The 16,857-nt window shown below is 52.9% G+C and overlaps 1 protein-coding gene across 1 annotated transcript in view; it reads right to left on the bottom strand.

Annotated features, from left to right (window-relative positions):
- The window catches only part of Lmx1a (LIM homeobox transcription factor 1 alpha), a 125,197-nt gene extending 109,345 nt beyond the window's left edge, over positions 1-15,852 (bottom strand). Inside the window, exons 1-2 of the mRNA XM_077105109.1 lie at positions 15,777-15,852; positions 13,529-13,715 (exon numbers count right to left, since the gene is read on the bottom strand). Of these exons, the coding sequence (XP_076961224.1) occupies positions 13,529-13,715; positions 15,777-15,852 (263 nt within the window). The remainder of the gene's footprint in view (positions 1-13,528; positions 13,716-15,776) is intronic.
- Positions 15,853-16,857: the final 1,005 nt, after the last annotated feature.

Here is a 16,857-nt window from a genome sequence, read left to right as displayed (position 1 = left end):
CAGAGCAGCACGTGGTGTGCTGTTGAAGAAGGCGAGCAATCTGCCCAGCCAAAGAGGAGGTCAGGGCCCCGGCACTCAAAGACCCCGAACCCTCCTGCCCACCAGGCCATCCCACCTGCAGTCCGGCCACACCCCTGTGATGACCCTGCAGTGCTGGGAGCCTGGTCCTCAGCGTGCTGCGGTGGAGCCTGGTCCTCAGCGTGCTGCGGTGGAGCCTGGTCCTCAGCGTGCTGCGGAGGAGCCTGGTCCTCAGCGTGCTGCGGAGGAGCCTGGTCCTCAGCGTGCTGCGGTGGAGCCTGGTCCTCAGCGTGCTGCGGAGGAGCCTGGTCCTCAGCGTGCTGCGGTGGAGCCTGGTCCTCAGCGTGCTGCGGAGGAGCCTGGTCCTCAGCGTGCTGCGGAGGAGCCTGGTCCTCAGCGTGCTGCGGTGGAGCCTGGTCCTCAGCGTGCTGCGGAGGAGCCTGGTCCGACGTAGTGGGGGACACTAGGCCACTGGGGCAAGGCCCTGAAGGGACCCTAGTCAGCTTCCGTGAGAGCAAATTGTTATAAAAGGGCACCCCCCTCCCGCCCTCCAGCTCCCAGCCTGTGACGCTGGCCCCACGAGGCCCTCACCAGAGCCCCACAGGCCACCTGCCCTTGGACTTTCCAAAACTGTGAGCTCAAGACACCCTTTCCTCAGGAGTCCTCACTCTCAGGAACTTGTCACAGCAACAGAAAGCCCTTAAGATACCAGCCCAGTGGACAGGACAATAGGACGGAGCCATCTGGAGACAGCAAGCTACTGTGGAGGGGACGAAGAGGAGGTCCACATCCTGGGTCCCCTCCCTCGAGAGGGCGCCACAGAGTACAGAGACTCTTCAAGTAAGCGGCACCTGGATGGCCTCTTTGTCAAGTTCCTGGCCTGGGGACGCCTTTCGGGCCTGTCCTGGGGAAGTAGCCAGGGGTGTCCCCCGCACCACACTGTGGGATGAGGAACAGAAACATGGAGAAGACCAGCGAACGTCCACAGAGGAAGGAATGGCCTCAGCTGTGCCACCCCCAGGCCCATGAACCAGGAGGCCTGGCAGAGACAGTCCCCGGGAAGCAGTGGCCACCTTGGGAGGCCTGAGGAGTGCAGAGGCCTCCGTCCAGACACATCCAGTTCTGACCAGTCCACAGGGAAATGCAGAAAGGAGCGGTCCAAACAGCGCCACCTCCCCGGGTCACTGCTCCTGGCTGTGGTGGCACACTGCCAACTTCAGGGAGCTCACACCCCCACCTGCGCCCTCCCCTTGCCCGCCCTCCCGGTGCCCTCCTTCCCTCCCAGCCTCCTCCCACTCGGCTCCCCCTACTTCTCCACCTACTAAGGGCTGTGCTGACTCTGGATCCCGCACCCCCGTGGAACAACTCTATAAGGTCACAGTGACTAAGTGACAGTTCCGGGTGCAAAGAGGAGGCCCTATTTCTTGAAATGCCGCCCCCTCCCTGGTGTCCCTTCTGCTCCTGCCATTCTGTTACGGTTTCTCCCGGGGCTCCTGGAGGCTGGTGCTTCCCAGGCTCCGCCCTTGGCCTCTTCTAGCCACAGAGCATCTGTGAGGGGCTGATCTGAGGGCCCAGGGTGGGTGCAGTGAAGGTTGGTCCCCAGGCAGCAAGGTGCGGAGCAGGGCCGCTAGGCAGAGAGGGCTTCTGAGGGCTCTGACCTCATCCTCAGAGGCCTGAACCCATTGCTACCTGGATGGCCACTGGGAGGGGACCCACTGGAGACAGCGGTCACTGGGGCGTGCCCTGAAGCGTCCACCTTCCCTCCAGCCCCTCCCCTCTTCTCTCTGCTTCCCCGCTCCATGAGCTGAGCAGCTTCCTCCCCATGTCCTTCTGCCATGATGCTTCTGCCTTGGCCTTGGCCAACCACGGACGGAATGCCTGAGACCACCAAAGAAAATAAACCTTTCCTCTTCTAAGTTGTTCGTGCCAGGTATTTTGGTCACAGAGACAAAAAAAAAAAGTTGACTGTCACGATCCCGTGGCACTCTGCTGTCCCCTCGTTGACAGGACAATGCACAGTGTAGAGATCTGTGTCCTGGTTGCTGTCACAGCTGCCTCGGGGACATCTCCACTGGACACCGACTCAGCATGCCACCACGCCCACCACGCTCTCCTGACCCACCCTGCCTCTCCCAAACCCGACCCACTCCTGAATGCTCTACTCAGGGAAGACTGTCACCCAGCCCTTCTGCATTGTCCTCAGACCTCCCTGCCACCCCTGTCCTCAGCTGGAAGTCGTCAAGCCCGACACACCCTACATGGGAGCTCCCCTCCCCACCTTTTATCTTCAGGGCCGAAAGCAGCAGCTGCCTACTGTCCTCTCTGCCGTCTCTGCCCAGACTCCCATTGGTGCCCCCGCTTGCCACAGGAGGTACCTTTCTGTTCACAAGGCCCTCGTCCTTCCATGGCTCAGAGATCCTGGCCGGCTGCCTGCCGACCACAGGGTGCAGTTGCAAGTCCTCGGCCTGTTGCACAACGCTCCCCACGGCTCGGCACCAGGGTGCAGCCCACAACCAGCCCTGCCCCTGAGCACCCGGCTCTGTGGCCACCACCGTCCCCACAGTTGGTGGCCACAGGGCCAAAACGCTTGCTTCTCAGGATTCCCTGCTTCTTCTTTACTTGGAACCTCCATCTGCTCTTCTTCCCCTCCACCTCACTATGGGACACTTCCTCAACACTCTGAGCAAGTCACATGATCGACTTACCCATCTACCCAACATGGCTTCTGCAAATGCCCCCTGCATCAGGTACTGTGCATGAGGCTGGAGATAAGGCGCTGAGAAACAACCGGAAGTTGCCTGCCTCACAGAGCTTACGAGGATCTCCTGGCACAGACGACAAACCACCACATGGACACATTTCCACCTGTGACAGCACTAGGGCATCACAACCAACACAGAGTGACACAGAACCAAGGCTTTTTTTTTTTTTTTTTTGAACCAGGGATTGAACCCAGCAGCACTTAACTACTGAACTTCATCCCCAGTGCTTTTCTAAATATTTTTTTTTATAGAGACAGGGTGTAGCCAAATTACTTAGGGCCTTGCTAAGTTGCTGAGGCTGGCTTTGAACTCAAGATCCTCCTGCCTCAGCCTCCCAAGCTGCTGGGATTACAGGCCTGCACCACCGCACCATGCAAGACCAAAGGATTTAGTAAGCTGGGCCCCTGTCCCTCAGGCCATATCTCTTTGAAAACAATTTCACTCTTTTTTTAAGCATCTGTTTAATTCACATTTCTGAGCAGTCTCCGCTAGACTGTTAATACATCAGTGTTCTGTTTCATACATTTTTACACATCTGATGCATACAAGAATTTAATGAGTGCATTTGATGATTTAATGAACGATGAGCTATTTAATTACTGAACTAATTGTTTATGAATCCATGTGATTTTAAATTTGAGAAATCCACACACAACTCAGTAAATCATATTCCAGTTGCTGCTAGTGTATTACCTGAAATCTCTAGTTTCATTAAACAGCAGTTTACAAAGATTAAATTCAGACATACACTTCATCTCTCCAAAATTGACTGGGACTAGTTTTCAGAGAAAAAAAGTGCTGGCAGTAGAGGGAGAAATACTACAATAAAGGAATACTTAGTTTCCTTGAACACGGGAATTCCATTGTCACTGTGTGGGTCCAGCCAGCCCAGCACCATCTCATGAACAAAGGCAGGTTCTGGAAATCAGCCTCACGGGGCACGGTGGGGTCTCCTGCAGCTGAGGCCGGGACTGCTGGGAAAGACAGGAGTCCAGAAGAAAACTTGGATGGGGCTACCGAGGCCTGGATGGACAGCTGCTGGCTGGTCCCGGTGGAGGCAGTCTCTGGAAGGCTCTGGGTCTGGTGTGGAACAGTTCTGCTGCCAAGCGTGCAGACAGCTCCTAGCCCAGAAGTCGCCAGCAGCAAACCCTGGGAGCCGAGAGAGGGAAATGGATGGCGTCCACCTTTCTTCATTTCCCCGTGGGGTGGCCAGCCAAGCAAGATGGGCCCTGAGGGCCAGCACACGGCACGGGAGAGGAAAGGGTGGTAGGACACTCTGCAGGGCACTGAACAGCAGGAGTGATGGCCACACACCAGCAGCTCCCAGCACACACAGACAGGAAGGCAATCCCCAAATCCTAAAACTTCCTTCAAAACCACAGAGTACAGCGCACAGCTGCCCATCGGAAAGCTGCCTCAAGCTCAAGTATCCAGCAGGTGGGGACTTGTTTTCTGAGAGCTGGTTCAACAGGACAGACTGAGAATTGTGATCTCACTGGGGTGTGAACACCAGAATTCAAGCAGCAGATGGTGTGACTTAGTGGATAGGCCACTGGACCGGGGTCAGCTGTGGGGACAGCACCCAGCTTCTCTCTCCGCCAACAGCGTGACCTTGGACAAGTCCTTCAAATTCTCCGAGCCTCAGTTTCCTTAACTATAAAAGGCAGAGGGACATCACAATGCACCAATAAAAATCCAATGTTGCGGGGTGGGAGGGGGGATGAAATAAAAACCTTTCCCTGGCTGACTTTTAACATTATGATGAGGATCAATCTCTACCAAGTATATGTGGAAATTCTTTGAAAATTAAAAAGGATAAAATTTTTAACCAACAAATCCTGGTAAGGCATGTTCTGTGAGCCCAGCATTGATCTGCATATAAGTATTAATCCAAGATAACCCAAGCCATAGTTGGAACTATTGTTACCCCATCCCAGAGGCAAAAGGCACAGGGCAAAAGAGACCCTTCCCCAAGGAAGTGGCTAGTGACGGGCACGGCAAAGGCTTGATCCCAGATCCACTGGCCCATGCCCATGCTCTTAAGGACGGCGCGAGGTCAGGTGACCACTGTCCTAAGCAAGCACGCAGGCTTCTGCTCCTGAAAACAACCGTGTCCCTTCCTGCAGGCCCTCCACGTTTTCCAAAAGGCGTTTGTGTTTGTTATCTTTTTTAATTCTTGGATTGACCCTATGAGGTCATCATTATTATTATGTTCCCTTGTATAAATGGGGTTTGGACATTGCTTAACAGTAAAAAATTGTTTCAAATTATTTTTTCAGCAATGGAGAGAGCTGTGCAGGGCCCAAACCATCCATAGTCACCCATCCAACCTCTTCCACCTGTGAACCGTGGGGCTTTTAAACCTGAAAGTCCAAACCAATGAAAAAGCATAAAGGAACTAAATCCTAGAAGAAAAGGGGTGGACGCGTGACCACGCCAGCCTTCCATCTGAACAGGGAAGCCCCTTGCAAAGGGTTGCTTGCTTCTGCAGAGATGACCTCCTCCACACTGGCCCTCCTACGGTCTAAAATTCTACCCTCAGGTCATTCTTTTGACTGAGCAGCTTTCCAACCAGAAGCACCTTGGGATGCCAGCACATTCTCATGACGGCCCGGTGTGAATTAGCGCATGACCTCCTCCCAGTGGGACAGGCTTCTAAGAGCAGACCCCTGCCTGCACCCAGGGCAGTTGGAAACGTAAAGGGCCCCAAGATGGGTGCAGTGAGAAGCCGAAACTGAACTGAGATCCTAAAAACGGGACTAGATAATCAGTGTGGCGACAAAGTCACGACTCGGGGTGCCCAGAGTGCCAAAGGAAAGAGGTGGGAACCCAGTCCACCACTGCCAGGGTGGCACGAGGGTCTCCAGGGTGTCTTCCCTCTGGGCTCTCGGTCCTCCTGGGTCGCTGGGCCAGGCCAAGAAGACGGTGGCTGTCCGTCCTGGGTAGCCCTGCCGTGTGGGAGGGACGAGAGCAGAGGTGAGGGAGCCAGCCGCAGGGAAGCTCGAGCTGGACGTTAGACAGGGTTTGTTCCATGTCAGAACCAGGAGACTCTCCCCGAGGCCAGCCTCAGAGGAGGAGACCTGAAACGACAGAGAGGCGGCAGGACGCTCTAAGGAGACTCTGCAAAGCCATCTGCAGCCAGGGACGGAGACCCGGGAACGCCTCTGCACTCGGACAGGAAGGCCCAGCGGGGCCCCAGAGCTGGACTCCAGTGCCGCTGCCCAGCTCCTCCATACAAGGACAGCTCTCATCCCAGGCCACCGAGCCCTCACCTGTTCCTAGCTCTCTCCAGCCGAGGGACCAAGGGGCCCTGTGACTGTCAACTCCACCTCCTCTCTTCTCTGGGTCCCTTCCTGGAGAGAGATGACAGCTTCCCCAGCCCAGAGCTGGCCGCCCAGGCCAAGCTGACATGGGGACCACTCGGGCTCAGGCGGACCGCAGGCTGTCCGGGTGCCCAAACAAAGACATACTGGGACCCTCCGGCAGACAGAGAGGGACTGCTGCTGGCCCACAGGGAGCTGCCCTAGTCTGCTGCACCATGAACGGTGACAATGCTAAGATGAAAACGTGGTTTGGGGGACAGTCCCCAGGAGCCCGACATTTTGGTATCTAAAGGAACTTTAATGAGCTTAAGAGGCTAATCTGGAGTTCAGGAGGGGGTGTTCTGTTTTGAAAAATCCTGTTAAAGCCTCCTGAGGCTGGATGGGGGGAGGTAACCCAATGGAGAGTCAAAGAGTGGCGGCCTTGGAACTGAAGGGGTGAGGAGCAGGGACCGGACACTGTCCAAAGAGCACCTCTCCTGGCAGCAGCAGAACCTGGTGCTCCAGAGGCAGGACTCAGGGACTCACATCCAGAGAAGCACCCAAGAGCCAAGTGAGAGCAACGCGTTTCTGTCCCATCAGAATGCTAACTGCGCTTCTCGACAAGGACGCCTCCCGTTGGCTGGTGACAGCACCAGACCCGGCACTTCTCTGACAGGGGGAAGATGGAGAATTTGATAAGATGAAGTTTAAATAATATTTTATGCTTGCACAGAGTTGCACAGGGCACAGGGGAGCAAGAAGGAGGCAGAAGGGGATCGGGCCAGACGTGAAGTCTAGACACAGCCTGGGGTCCATTCCCAGCAAAGCTGGACACTGATGATGCTTTTTGTATGGACACAGTTTATGAGCAGATCAGGCAAGATGGTTCAATCCACCGTGGCCAGATACCCATCAGGGGTCATCAGTTATAATCAAGATATAATCTGATATAATCAAGATAAAACTCAGTCCAATAGTGTGGCAAGACTGAGGCCCCAAAGTCAAAAAAGCCAGACATATTTGCTGTTCTCCAAAAATAGGATCCCCAAACTGGAATCACAAAAGGCTGGAAGAGACCAAACTCTCGTGTGACTTCAGTTACTGGCCTAGGAAAAGCATAGCCCATTTTGTATTTTAGTTGTTATGACATTAGTTTGCAATAATGGGGACTCTGGCAATGGTTTCATTAAATTCCAGCTAATCCGTGCGTGGCAGCCAGGTGACAAGCTCTGCCGCGGACGTGGTTGCCGTGTTCACCGTGGGGGAGAACAGCACAGAGGTAGGCTCCCACAATCCTTTGTTAACTATGCAGATGGGGCCATTCTGCTGGGACCACCTAGGCCCACAGGAGCCAGTGGGTTTGCCGGTCCCGCAGTGTCTTCAGTAATACTACAGGGTTTCTGCCGCATTCCAACTGCATCTGCTATCCAGTGCCAAAAGAAACCTAATCCCTACCCTAAGTCCCATTTTATTTATTTTCAGTAGTGTGAAAACAAACATGTAGCAAGATTACAGTGTTTACGCCTCCCTTTTAGCCCATATAGCTCTAATCCTCCTGCTAATTAATGCCAGGGCCACAGCAGTTTTATTAATTTCATCTTGGGTAAAAATATAGAGACAGATCACTGGGCTTTACTAAAATAACAATTTGACATTTGGAAGGTGTTCGCTAGATTTCAGCAGGACGGGTGGCTACGTTTTACTTAAGACATGACAAGGACATGCAAAGCTGTAGTCAACCTTGGTCAACGATAACACAACTAATTCTAATGGTGATAATTGACTACAATGCCCCGTATCCCAGGCCTCGAGAAAACAAGGGAGAAAGCTGTGTGTCCTAGGGAGCACCAGACACAAGCAATCCTAAGGGGCACGGTGGGGAGAGAGGTCTTTCCTTTGTCCCCTCTGGTATTTGCTGCAGAACCTTTTTTGCATTTTGTTCCTAAATTCACCCATCCCTACAAGCCACGTCTGGAGAGGCAGCCGGCAAGAACACCAGTGTGGGCTCCCTAAGAGATCTCAGGGAACACACAAGTCTCCTGCACGCTGGAGCAGAACAGGCGCCCACAGGGAGCTTCCGCTTCTGCGCAGAGGGTGGGAGACGCCCCCCACTCCACACAGCAGCCCTCGGCACCTCGCCCTGAGGCGGTTTGTCTAAGACTCCTGCTCTGAAGATGTCAAGAAACATTTCAAAGTCCATGTTTATTTTTTAGTTTCTTTTTTAATTTTTGAAAAGCAGTCAAGGAGAGCTAAGATTTTATAGTTAGAGCAGAATTTATTTTAAAATCTTTCTCCTCTGGTTGTGAGCGCTCCTTGTACCCCCACAATTCACTTCCCAGTACTGCACAACTATACTTCATCCACCTAACATGATTCAATATCGGTCACTTTGAGCAGGATGAAATTCAGCAATCAGCATTGTGAAATGTGCATTTGCCCTAAAAAGATTCAATAAGTTTCTGGTAATATAAAAAATTTTAAAGGCTCATCCACTTTCTCACTTATAACTATTTTAACACAAATAATTTCTTTGGCCATAAAAAAATAATTAGCTGAAGATTTAATAAATAAAGTTGTTCGCATTACCATTATCTCCACAACCTTCTCAGAATTAAAGGCAACAATGAGAGGCCTCCTGAAATCAATAATAGTCTTTCAGTTGATACAGAAATTACAAGCAAAAAGGGAACTAAAAAGCAAGACAAGAATGAACTATCAGAAAAGTTCTTGTCACTGAAATTGGAATCTAGACAGCCGCCCCCAGTCAGGTGGGCAACAGAATTCCAAGGACCCACAGCCTGGGAAACTCCTCTTGAGCCAATGACTTTTTAAAATGCGTTCCACTTAGGTAAGGACCAAAGGAATCCCATAAGCATACTCTGAAACCATGTCTGATACTCTAATTCCCAAAAGACTATTCATATCCATTCCTACTATTTAATTTTATTTTTAAAAAATCTAAGTCTTAGACTCCTAGGAAGTCTTTCCCAGAGACCAATACATAGAAACAGAAAAAATACCTCTGAGCAGGGAATGTTTCCAATCACCTTCTAAAATTAAACCGAAAAAGAGGTAGGTCTGTTTGTCCAGCTCTGTGGGGCTGTGGGCTGCACTCCCTCTGTACTAAGCCCCCACGATCCAATGCAGACGTCAATTTATCACCTCGCTCTGTTTGATTTTTATATTCCTTAAATTCTATTGTGCCAGGAAAGGGACCAACAAAAGATAAAGTAGAGCAAAACCCTGACAATTGCCTCTGTCACCTCATCTGTGACTCCTTTTCTGAGTAACTGCACGCCCAATTTTGATCTCCAAGTATGTCCCAGTAACAAAGCCAAACTCCTCCTCGCACACACAGGCCCCTGCACAACCTGGACACAATGCAGCCTTGGCTCATTACTGACCCTAACAGAGAGCATTACCGAAGCCGTTCCTGCCTGGGGGCTGCCAACCAGTAGGTGGAAAGAAAGACACAAAGAAAGCTGAGTGTGACATCCACTTTCCCACTTCAGTCCCTTTCTTTGGAAAATTGGTCTGCTTCAAAAGGCAGAGCAGAAACATCCAGGGCCCTCTGAGCAGAGGGCTTCCCGGCTGCGGCTGCTGACAGGCGCAGTCAGATGCTGAGAACAGCCCCGGGGCAGCAGCGTGGTCCACCAGGCTCGGGGAAGTCCAGAACAGTCGGGGACACTGAAAAGCTTCACGTGGGGGAGGCCCTGCCGGACCCACCGAGCCGCCAAGCGCATGAAAGAAACAATATAAACTCGGTTTAAAAGTGGGATCCCTTCCAGAAGGCTTAATTATCCATTTGTCACCACAGTCCCGTTTTTCAGCAATCTCTTCTCTCAGAGTAAAGCCCAGCGACAGCATTTGTTTGGAACAAATTCAGGGAAAACTCCAAACAAACCAGATCATAGAGGAATCACTTAAATAGGGAACAACAGATATATAAATAGACTCTCTGGGGCTGGAAAATATTTGGGTTGTCTGCTAACTTGCAGGAACACGGAGGACAATCAAATCCAGTTCTGGAGCACCCAGGGCCATGGCGTTTCCATGCTGGTATCGGGCAGCACCGCGTCGTCCATGTCCCAAGGGCCGCCCTCCATCCAACCAGTTGCTTTCCTTTGAGGGGAGCCACAAAAGTCATCCCCAGTCTCAGCGTTCATAAATCAGCTCTGCAGCCTCGCCCTAAGTGCTTATTTGTTTTGGGTAATCAGAAGATAAAGTATTCCTAAGGGTGCCATAATGTATGAGACAAATACTCAGTAAAACATCCAAGGTTTCAAATGAATGGCTATTGGTCCCAAATGCCACTGTCAACTCCATTTTTTTTTAATTAGAAAAATGTGGCGTTTGACATCATGAAGGTGCAAGAACTAGTGGAGAGAAAAGAATTTTCACCTTTTAAGTGGCTGCCTGACAGCATGGATACACGGCTGATAATTCCAATGCAAACTTGCCCAACAACCAGAAATGCACTAATGAGTAAAATAACTCTGGCAAACCTACTCTATGAAGACCATGTCCACAACTATCACTGAGGACCACACATTAGCCAGATATTCTTTCACTCAAGTGTACAGAAATAGTATCTGAGCTTCATGGGTTTTAGAGGCAGGGTGCTGCACGAATACTCCTTTGTTATGAAGTAAGTGCTCCACAGTCACACCATCACCATGTCTGGGCCTCAAAATTTTAAGAGATCCACCAAAAAAGCAAAACTGTTTTTATTAATGTATTAAAGAGAAAAAAGTGTTCTTTGTGATTGTTTCATAACTAAAACTGACAATTTTAGAGGACTAAAATTAAGTTGCACCCTATGGAGGATAAATATCTGATCATTCCAGACAGCTGTCAACCCACCCTAGTCCTGCCTGGGTGGAAGTTGCTGGGCCACAGCCTGAAGGCCGGTGCTGAGAGCTTTATGACTGTCCTCTCCTCACCTAGCCCAGTGTCTGCACATAGAAGCTGGATAAAAGCTCACTGAATAAAGAAATTTGTCCTGAACCTATTTTTTAATCACCTTTTCTGTAGTCAATACCATGCAGACTAATACCATTAAGATTATTAAGTACATTAAAGAGCCTTTTTTGTTGGAAAAAGAATAGGATTGGGATAAGGGATAGAAGAGGAAAAGGAAACTTTTAAAAGAAATAAATGAATCTAAAAACGAATTGATGGGCTGAGCATAGACCAGTACCAATAGCAGAGGATGCCAGGAGCTAAAGACCACAAGCAAATCGACTTTGGACATCTATGTTTCAATAAATGTTTTTAAATTAAAACTCGAGCCCTTTCTTGAAACCCTAGCACTCTCTGAACAATGTAGCTGACACCCCTCTGTAAAGTCTTGGTTCTGGCCAACAGCTGGCAAGTTGATCCCTGCAATTTTCTCTTTGCAGAAATAGCTTTGTGAGAGGAGAAGGGACCCTCACAGGCTAATAAGCCCAAGCCCCGCCAGACCTGGAGGGCTGAGACCAGGGACATTGTTGTGTTAAGTACTTCACAACTGTCTCTTCAACTCTTGACACCGCGACTTCCTTAGAGAAGATCTGAGTGGCCAGACAGCTGTGTTGACCCTTCAGCCTTCTGTGATTCGTGGGTTTTTTTAACAAACAGAATAGAAATTCACATCCCAAATCCTTTCCTAAGCTCCAATACTTCTGAATCTGCTAGTGTTGTGCCTGAAGGATGTGGACACTTCAGTCATCTATAAGCAGAAAGATAAAGATCGGGCCTCACAATGCCAAGACCTTTAGATGAAAAGCAAGAGAAAAAAACAGAGCCATCAGCCAGGCACTTTATCCCAGGCGCTACTCGAAGCTGTGTAGGCAGAATCTGTTTCATTACCTAAAAACTGTACTGAACGTGCAGACAACTGCAGCCACAACAGACGACCAAGATCAGAGATGAGCAGCCTTTCTCGGCGGCCACTCACTTCTTGTAGTCATACTTGCAGTAAAGCTCCTTGTGAACCACAGAGCCCTCTCCATGCAATGATCACAAGTTCTCACTTCCTGGCACATTTCTGTATTGTCCAACTCTTCCAAAGTTGAGAATGTATTTTTTTAGATCTTGGAAATGTAATGTTATTCTCCCATCAAAACAACAGCGAAAATGCCTCCGGTGCTCTCCACATAGGGTATAAAATCCAAGCATTTCATGGCAAAGGAACACTGCAGAGAACATTTCGTGTGGTTACCGATCTAGTCACTTTGCTAGGTTTTACTATGCCTCGGAGCCCAGGCGACAGGGAGGGAAGGTGCTCCGTCTGCTCTTTCTGGCTTTCTGTTTCACAGAGACCTCTCCAGCACATCCCTTTCATTGTGCGTTTTAGAAACCAGTACAGGAGCTGCTTCTCAGGCACACAAGCTCTCCCTCCCCATCCCTTTTATTCACAGTAACAAATGCAGAATGCATGGGCACCCACAGTGGACATATACTAGTCCTGATGGACGAAAACAGAGCTCCACTTCAGCCATTATTCTTTTCTCCAAACTCTCCACAGCCCTGTGAAGCCAACGCCTCTATTGATCCATCATTTTTGTAGGGGGAAAAAAAACCACAGTTACCTCTCCTCACTCCACGGAGCTCCTCCAGGTCTGCCCCAGGGGGAGAATAAGAAACCCTCCCACCTAGCCCCTTAGGCATTACAGAAATCTAGATTCCAGGTCATCACTGGCACTCCTAAATACCTGCCGGAACCTTCCCTGTACAGCAGGGAACTGACCCAGTGCTGGGCGGAAAGCTGACCCAGACTGGAGCTACAGATGAGCCAAGGAGTGGGCTTCAGGTCAGGCCCCAAATTCTAGCCTATCGAGTCCTTGGCCCTTGGGCCTTGGAGAAACCGGGAGGATGGGGAAGGAGGAAAAGCAAACCGCTTGTGTTCTCAGCTCAGAGGCTCAACCAACCATTTACAGTCGGGTCTTTTCTGGGCTCCATCGACAAATTCCACAGGAAAGCTCACAGGGGACAGAAACTTGAGGTGGACAAGCCTCATCTCCCCGCACCAGAGCAAGAGTAGCCGGGAGACCTGGGAAGGTGGGAACCACCAAGGAGACACGCGGGTTACTGCAGCCGGCAGGACGCACCAGTGAACACGGAGACCATACTGGAAGGGTCAGAGGTCCACACAGAGTGACCCCCAGGAATGGCCGGGACGGGATGGGACCTGGGAAGAGGCAAACCTAGGCGAGCAGACCAAGAATGGAAGCAGTGCCGCGTGCTTCTGCGGGGCTCTCATGCTTCTGCCGGGCTCCGGGCTCCGTCGGGAGCTGTGCGCACTGGTGCAGATCCCTAATGCGAGCCGCAATTCTAGGTATGGGCGGGTGGGTGAGTACCTCTATGCCTGGCAGAGCAGGTCAGGGGTGAAAGGGGACAGAGTCCCCCGGCACGGATTCCAGTGCGGGGGAGGGGTGGGGGCGCTCCAGCCAGCCGGCCACTTACTTCTCATAGTCATATTTGCAGTAAAGCTTCTTGTCCCGGTAGAAGCAGGTGGTCTCAAGGGGCTCTTTGCAGGAGGCGCACCGCACGCACTGCTCGTGCCAGAAGCTGTCGTTGAGCCGCAGCAGGAACCTGTCCGAGATGACCCGCTGACAGCCTTCGCAGACAGACTTGGGGCTCACCGCTCTGCCTGCAGCCGCAACAGACAGTCTCGGGTCAGCCGCCGGCCCGCAAACCCGACCAAGACCGGCTCCAGACCCACAGATTTCCTCCCACTCCTCGCTCTTCGCCCCAGAAAGCCCCCTAATAATCAGCCAAGTCAAGACTTGGAAAAATCAAACCAAGTGACAGTTCTAATAAACAGAGGCTATGTAGGAAGGTCTAAATTCTAGCGGGGGAGGGAGAGGACATCGGGAAGTGGCCTTTAATTATCAAACAGACCCCCGTATGTGCGCAATTAGGTTACAAATAAACTCGTGCTCCCAGGTTTATCTTGTAGTAATCGTAGTCATTCAATCTATTTGCATCTACTATCTTAAAAATGAAATTATTTTAAAACAGTTTTAATTTCTTTTGTTAAAATATAATTTTTTGAAGGAAAAAATTCTTTTTCTTTTTCTTTCTTTTTTTTTGAGGAAAAACTAAAATTCCCCTTTCTTCCTAAGTCTCGTGGGTACCGAAAAATACCATTTTGCCTGGGGCAAATTCGGTGTTGTTTAAACTAACGAGCCGCAAATTGCTACGTCATGGCTGACGCCCAAATTGCAGATGGGTTTTTTCGTAAAAGTGTCAAAATAGAAGGGAGAGAAAAGCGCGCGAAGATGCCGCGGGGCCAGGGTACTTGGCTCCGCAGGCTCCGCAGCGCACCGGGAGCGCAGTCAGGGACTCCTCGTCCTACCCCGGTCTCTGGCGTTCCCTTGCTCCAGTTTGAGGGCCCGGAGTGCTTCTTTCCAGGAGTGGCACTCGGCCGCCTTTGTTGGCACATTTGACAATGATTTAAAGAAGCCCTGTCCCACCCTACGGACACCCTGGGCTTGGTGTCCCAAAGGTCTGACCCTTCTCCCTTTCCCTGTTATCTTCATCTCGATTTTCCCTTTAGGGACTGCCTCCGGCTTGTAAGAGGGGCTAAGAAGAGCTGCCAGAGAGCTCTCCATTTTCTTCCTGCCAGGTTTCGGGATCCCGCGCCACGACTCGGGCGCTGGGAGCGACCCGAGCCCCCGCGGAGGGACCGGGCGAAAAGCGACGCCCGCGGCGCACAGAAGTCCGCACGCGCTCCCGCCGGGGCGGTGCGGGCCGGGCCGCGGTACTTCTGCGGGGCTGGCAGAGCTCCGCGTTTCCGAAAGGGAAGCCCAGAGCGCAGGCAGGGCGCGTGGCTTCGTTGGGCCTGGCGGGGCGGGGGGTCCTCTCCGGATAGGCTTTCTCCCCAAACCTCTCATCCTCTGCCCTCTGCCCGCTCGGCAGCTCAGTAGGGGAAAGAGGCAAGAGGTTTAAATAACAAAGGAAATGAACCCCGCTAATGAGCAAATAAATAAAACACCCTTCTCCACAAACTCGAAAAGCACCGGGGACAGCGGGGAGACCCATAACAAGAATCCCTGGACCGAGGTCTGGACGCCCGCGTGCGTCACTCTCCTGATTCCCTGGAGCCGTTTCTCTTCGGGGGCTCCAAGGGGTTGGGGGAGGAGCGGCCAGAGGAAACCCACCGGACCTGCGGTCTAGCTTCAGTTAATTAAAGCCGAGGCGAGGGCCCTGCCGCGCCGGCTAATCCCCGCGCTGCGCTGCCCACCGGCCCGGAAAAGCCTCTCGGCCATACCCAAGACTTAAAATTGGGGATGGAGTTGGTGCGGGTGAGAAGACGGCTCGAACTTGGGCGCTCGGGGCCTCGGACTGCGGAAGCTCATACCCAGGCCTCCGAGAAATGGTTGGCATTTATGAGCCGTCGATCAACTTCATGATTAAAAATCCAGCCCTGAGTATTTTTAATCACTTGCCACTCAAACGCCTGCGTGCAGACTCTCCCGCCCCCTGCGACTTTGGGGAATTCGGTGCCCGGGGCCTGAGGCCCGGGAGGCTTGTGGGTTTTATTTAGGTTGGGGCGGCTCGAAAGGACTGACAGGCGATAGGGAGTGGGCTCCGCAGCGGGGATGGAAAAGACGCCAGCGCCCTGTGGCCTGCAGGTCACAGTCGGCTGGGACCAGAGCTCCGGGCCGGCGGCTAGAGGGTGCTCGGGGACAACCGCCTGAAAACTCACCCAGCAGCGAGGAGAAGGAGGCTGAGGTCTCGATGGCGCTTTGGAAATTCTCCTCCATCTTCAGGCCGTCCAGCATGTTCGAGCCGGGCCGGGAGGACCTGTGGAGGAGAGGAGAGGGTGCGCCTGGAGTCCGCGCCCGCTGGGATTCGGCGCCCGCAGTTGCCGCACTCCTGGGAGAGGACGGAGGGAGTGTCCAGGGCGACCCGAATGAGCCAGGAGGGTAGAGTCCAGCCAAGGGAAATGTGGGTGGGAGGAGAGAGACGAGTCGCCGCGAACGGCTCCGACTGCTCTGATTCCGCTTGAAGTCAACGCATTATGTACTTAGGCCTCCGCCCCCAACTGCGTTCCTCCTTCTCCTGACCCCCGCCCCCCATCCCGTCCCCAGGTTTCCCATCCCGAGGCCGACTCCGCCCCGACCTGTACTAAAGTGCGCCCAGGGGACGTCTCTGCAGGAACTCAGCTACCGGGTGATGAGATGAACTGAGGGGTGTCCTTCCTCGCGGCCGGCCCAGGCACGAGGGACCACGGAGTCTGCAGCCCGCGTCCCAGCCACCACGTATCGGCCCTCACCTGCCTGGGGTCGAAGGGAGGCAGAGGAAGGCACTCCGGGGTCGTCCCGCCTGCTTCCGTACTCCTGGCGCGGCGCTCTGCGTGGGGGCGCGCGGGAGTGGGCGCGCTGGGCGCGCGGGGAGGTCCTCCCGCCGGTCGGCCAGCGCCGGGAATGTCTGCAGGAGCAAAGGAGTCGCCTCGGGGAGGAGCCGCGGCTGGCCCGGCTCACTCTTGGATGCATTTCAAATCAACTTTCAGAAACACGCCCGCCCGCGCGAGTCTCGGAACCGGCCGTCTTCCTTACCTGATGGCCAGCCCGCTCCGGTGGCTGGAGCAGAGGGAAGTCGCGGACGCCGCGGGAAGCGCCTACGGAGGAAGGCGTCGCCACCCAGCTGCAGGCGGAGCCGCCGGCGAGAGAGCCGGAGCGAACGCCGGCCCTGGCTCAGCTCCTCCGCGCGCCCGGGCCGGGCCGGGACGTGGCCCGGAGCAGCCGGCCTTGTCGGGACGTCCGGCCAGCCCGCGCCTCTCTTCA

Source organism: Callospermophilus lateralis, chromosome 13 (genome assembly GCF_048772815.1).
Source record: "Callospermophilus lateralis isolate mCalLat2 chromosome 13, mCalLat2.hap1, whole genome shotgun sequence".
NCBI lineage: Eukaryota > Metazoa > Chordata > Mammalia > Rodentia > Sciuridae > Callospermophilus > Callospermophilus lateralis.
This window is presented reverse-complemented; position numbering and strand designations above follow the sequence as displayed.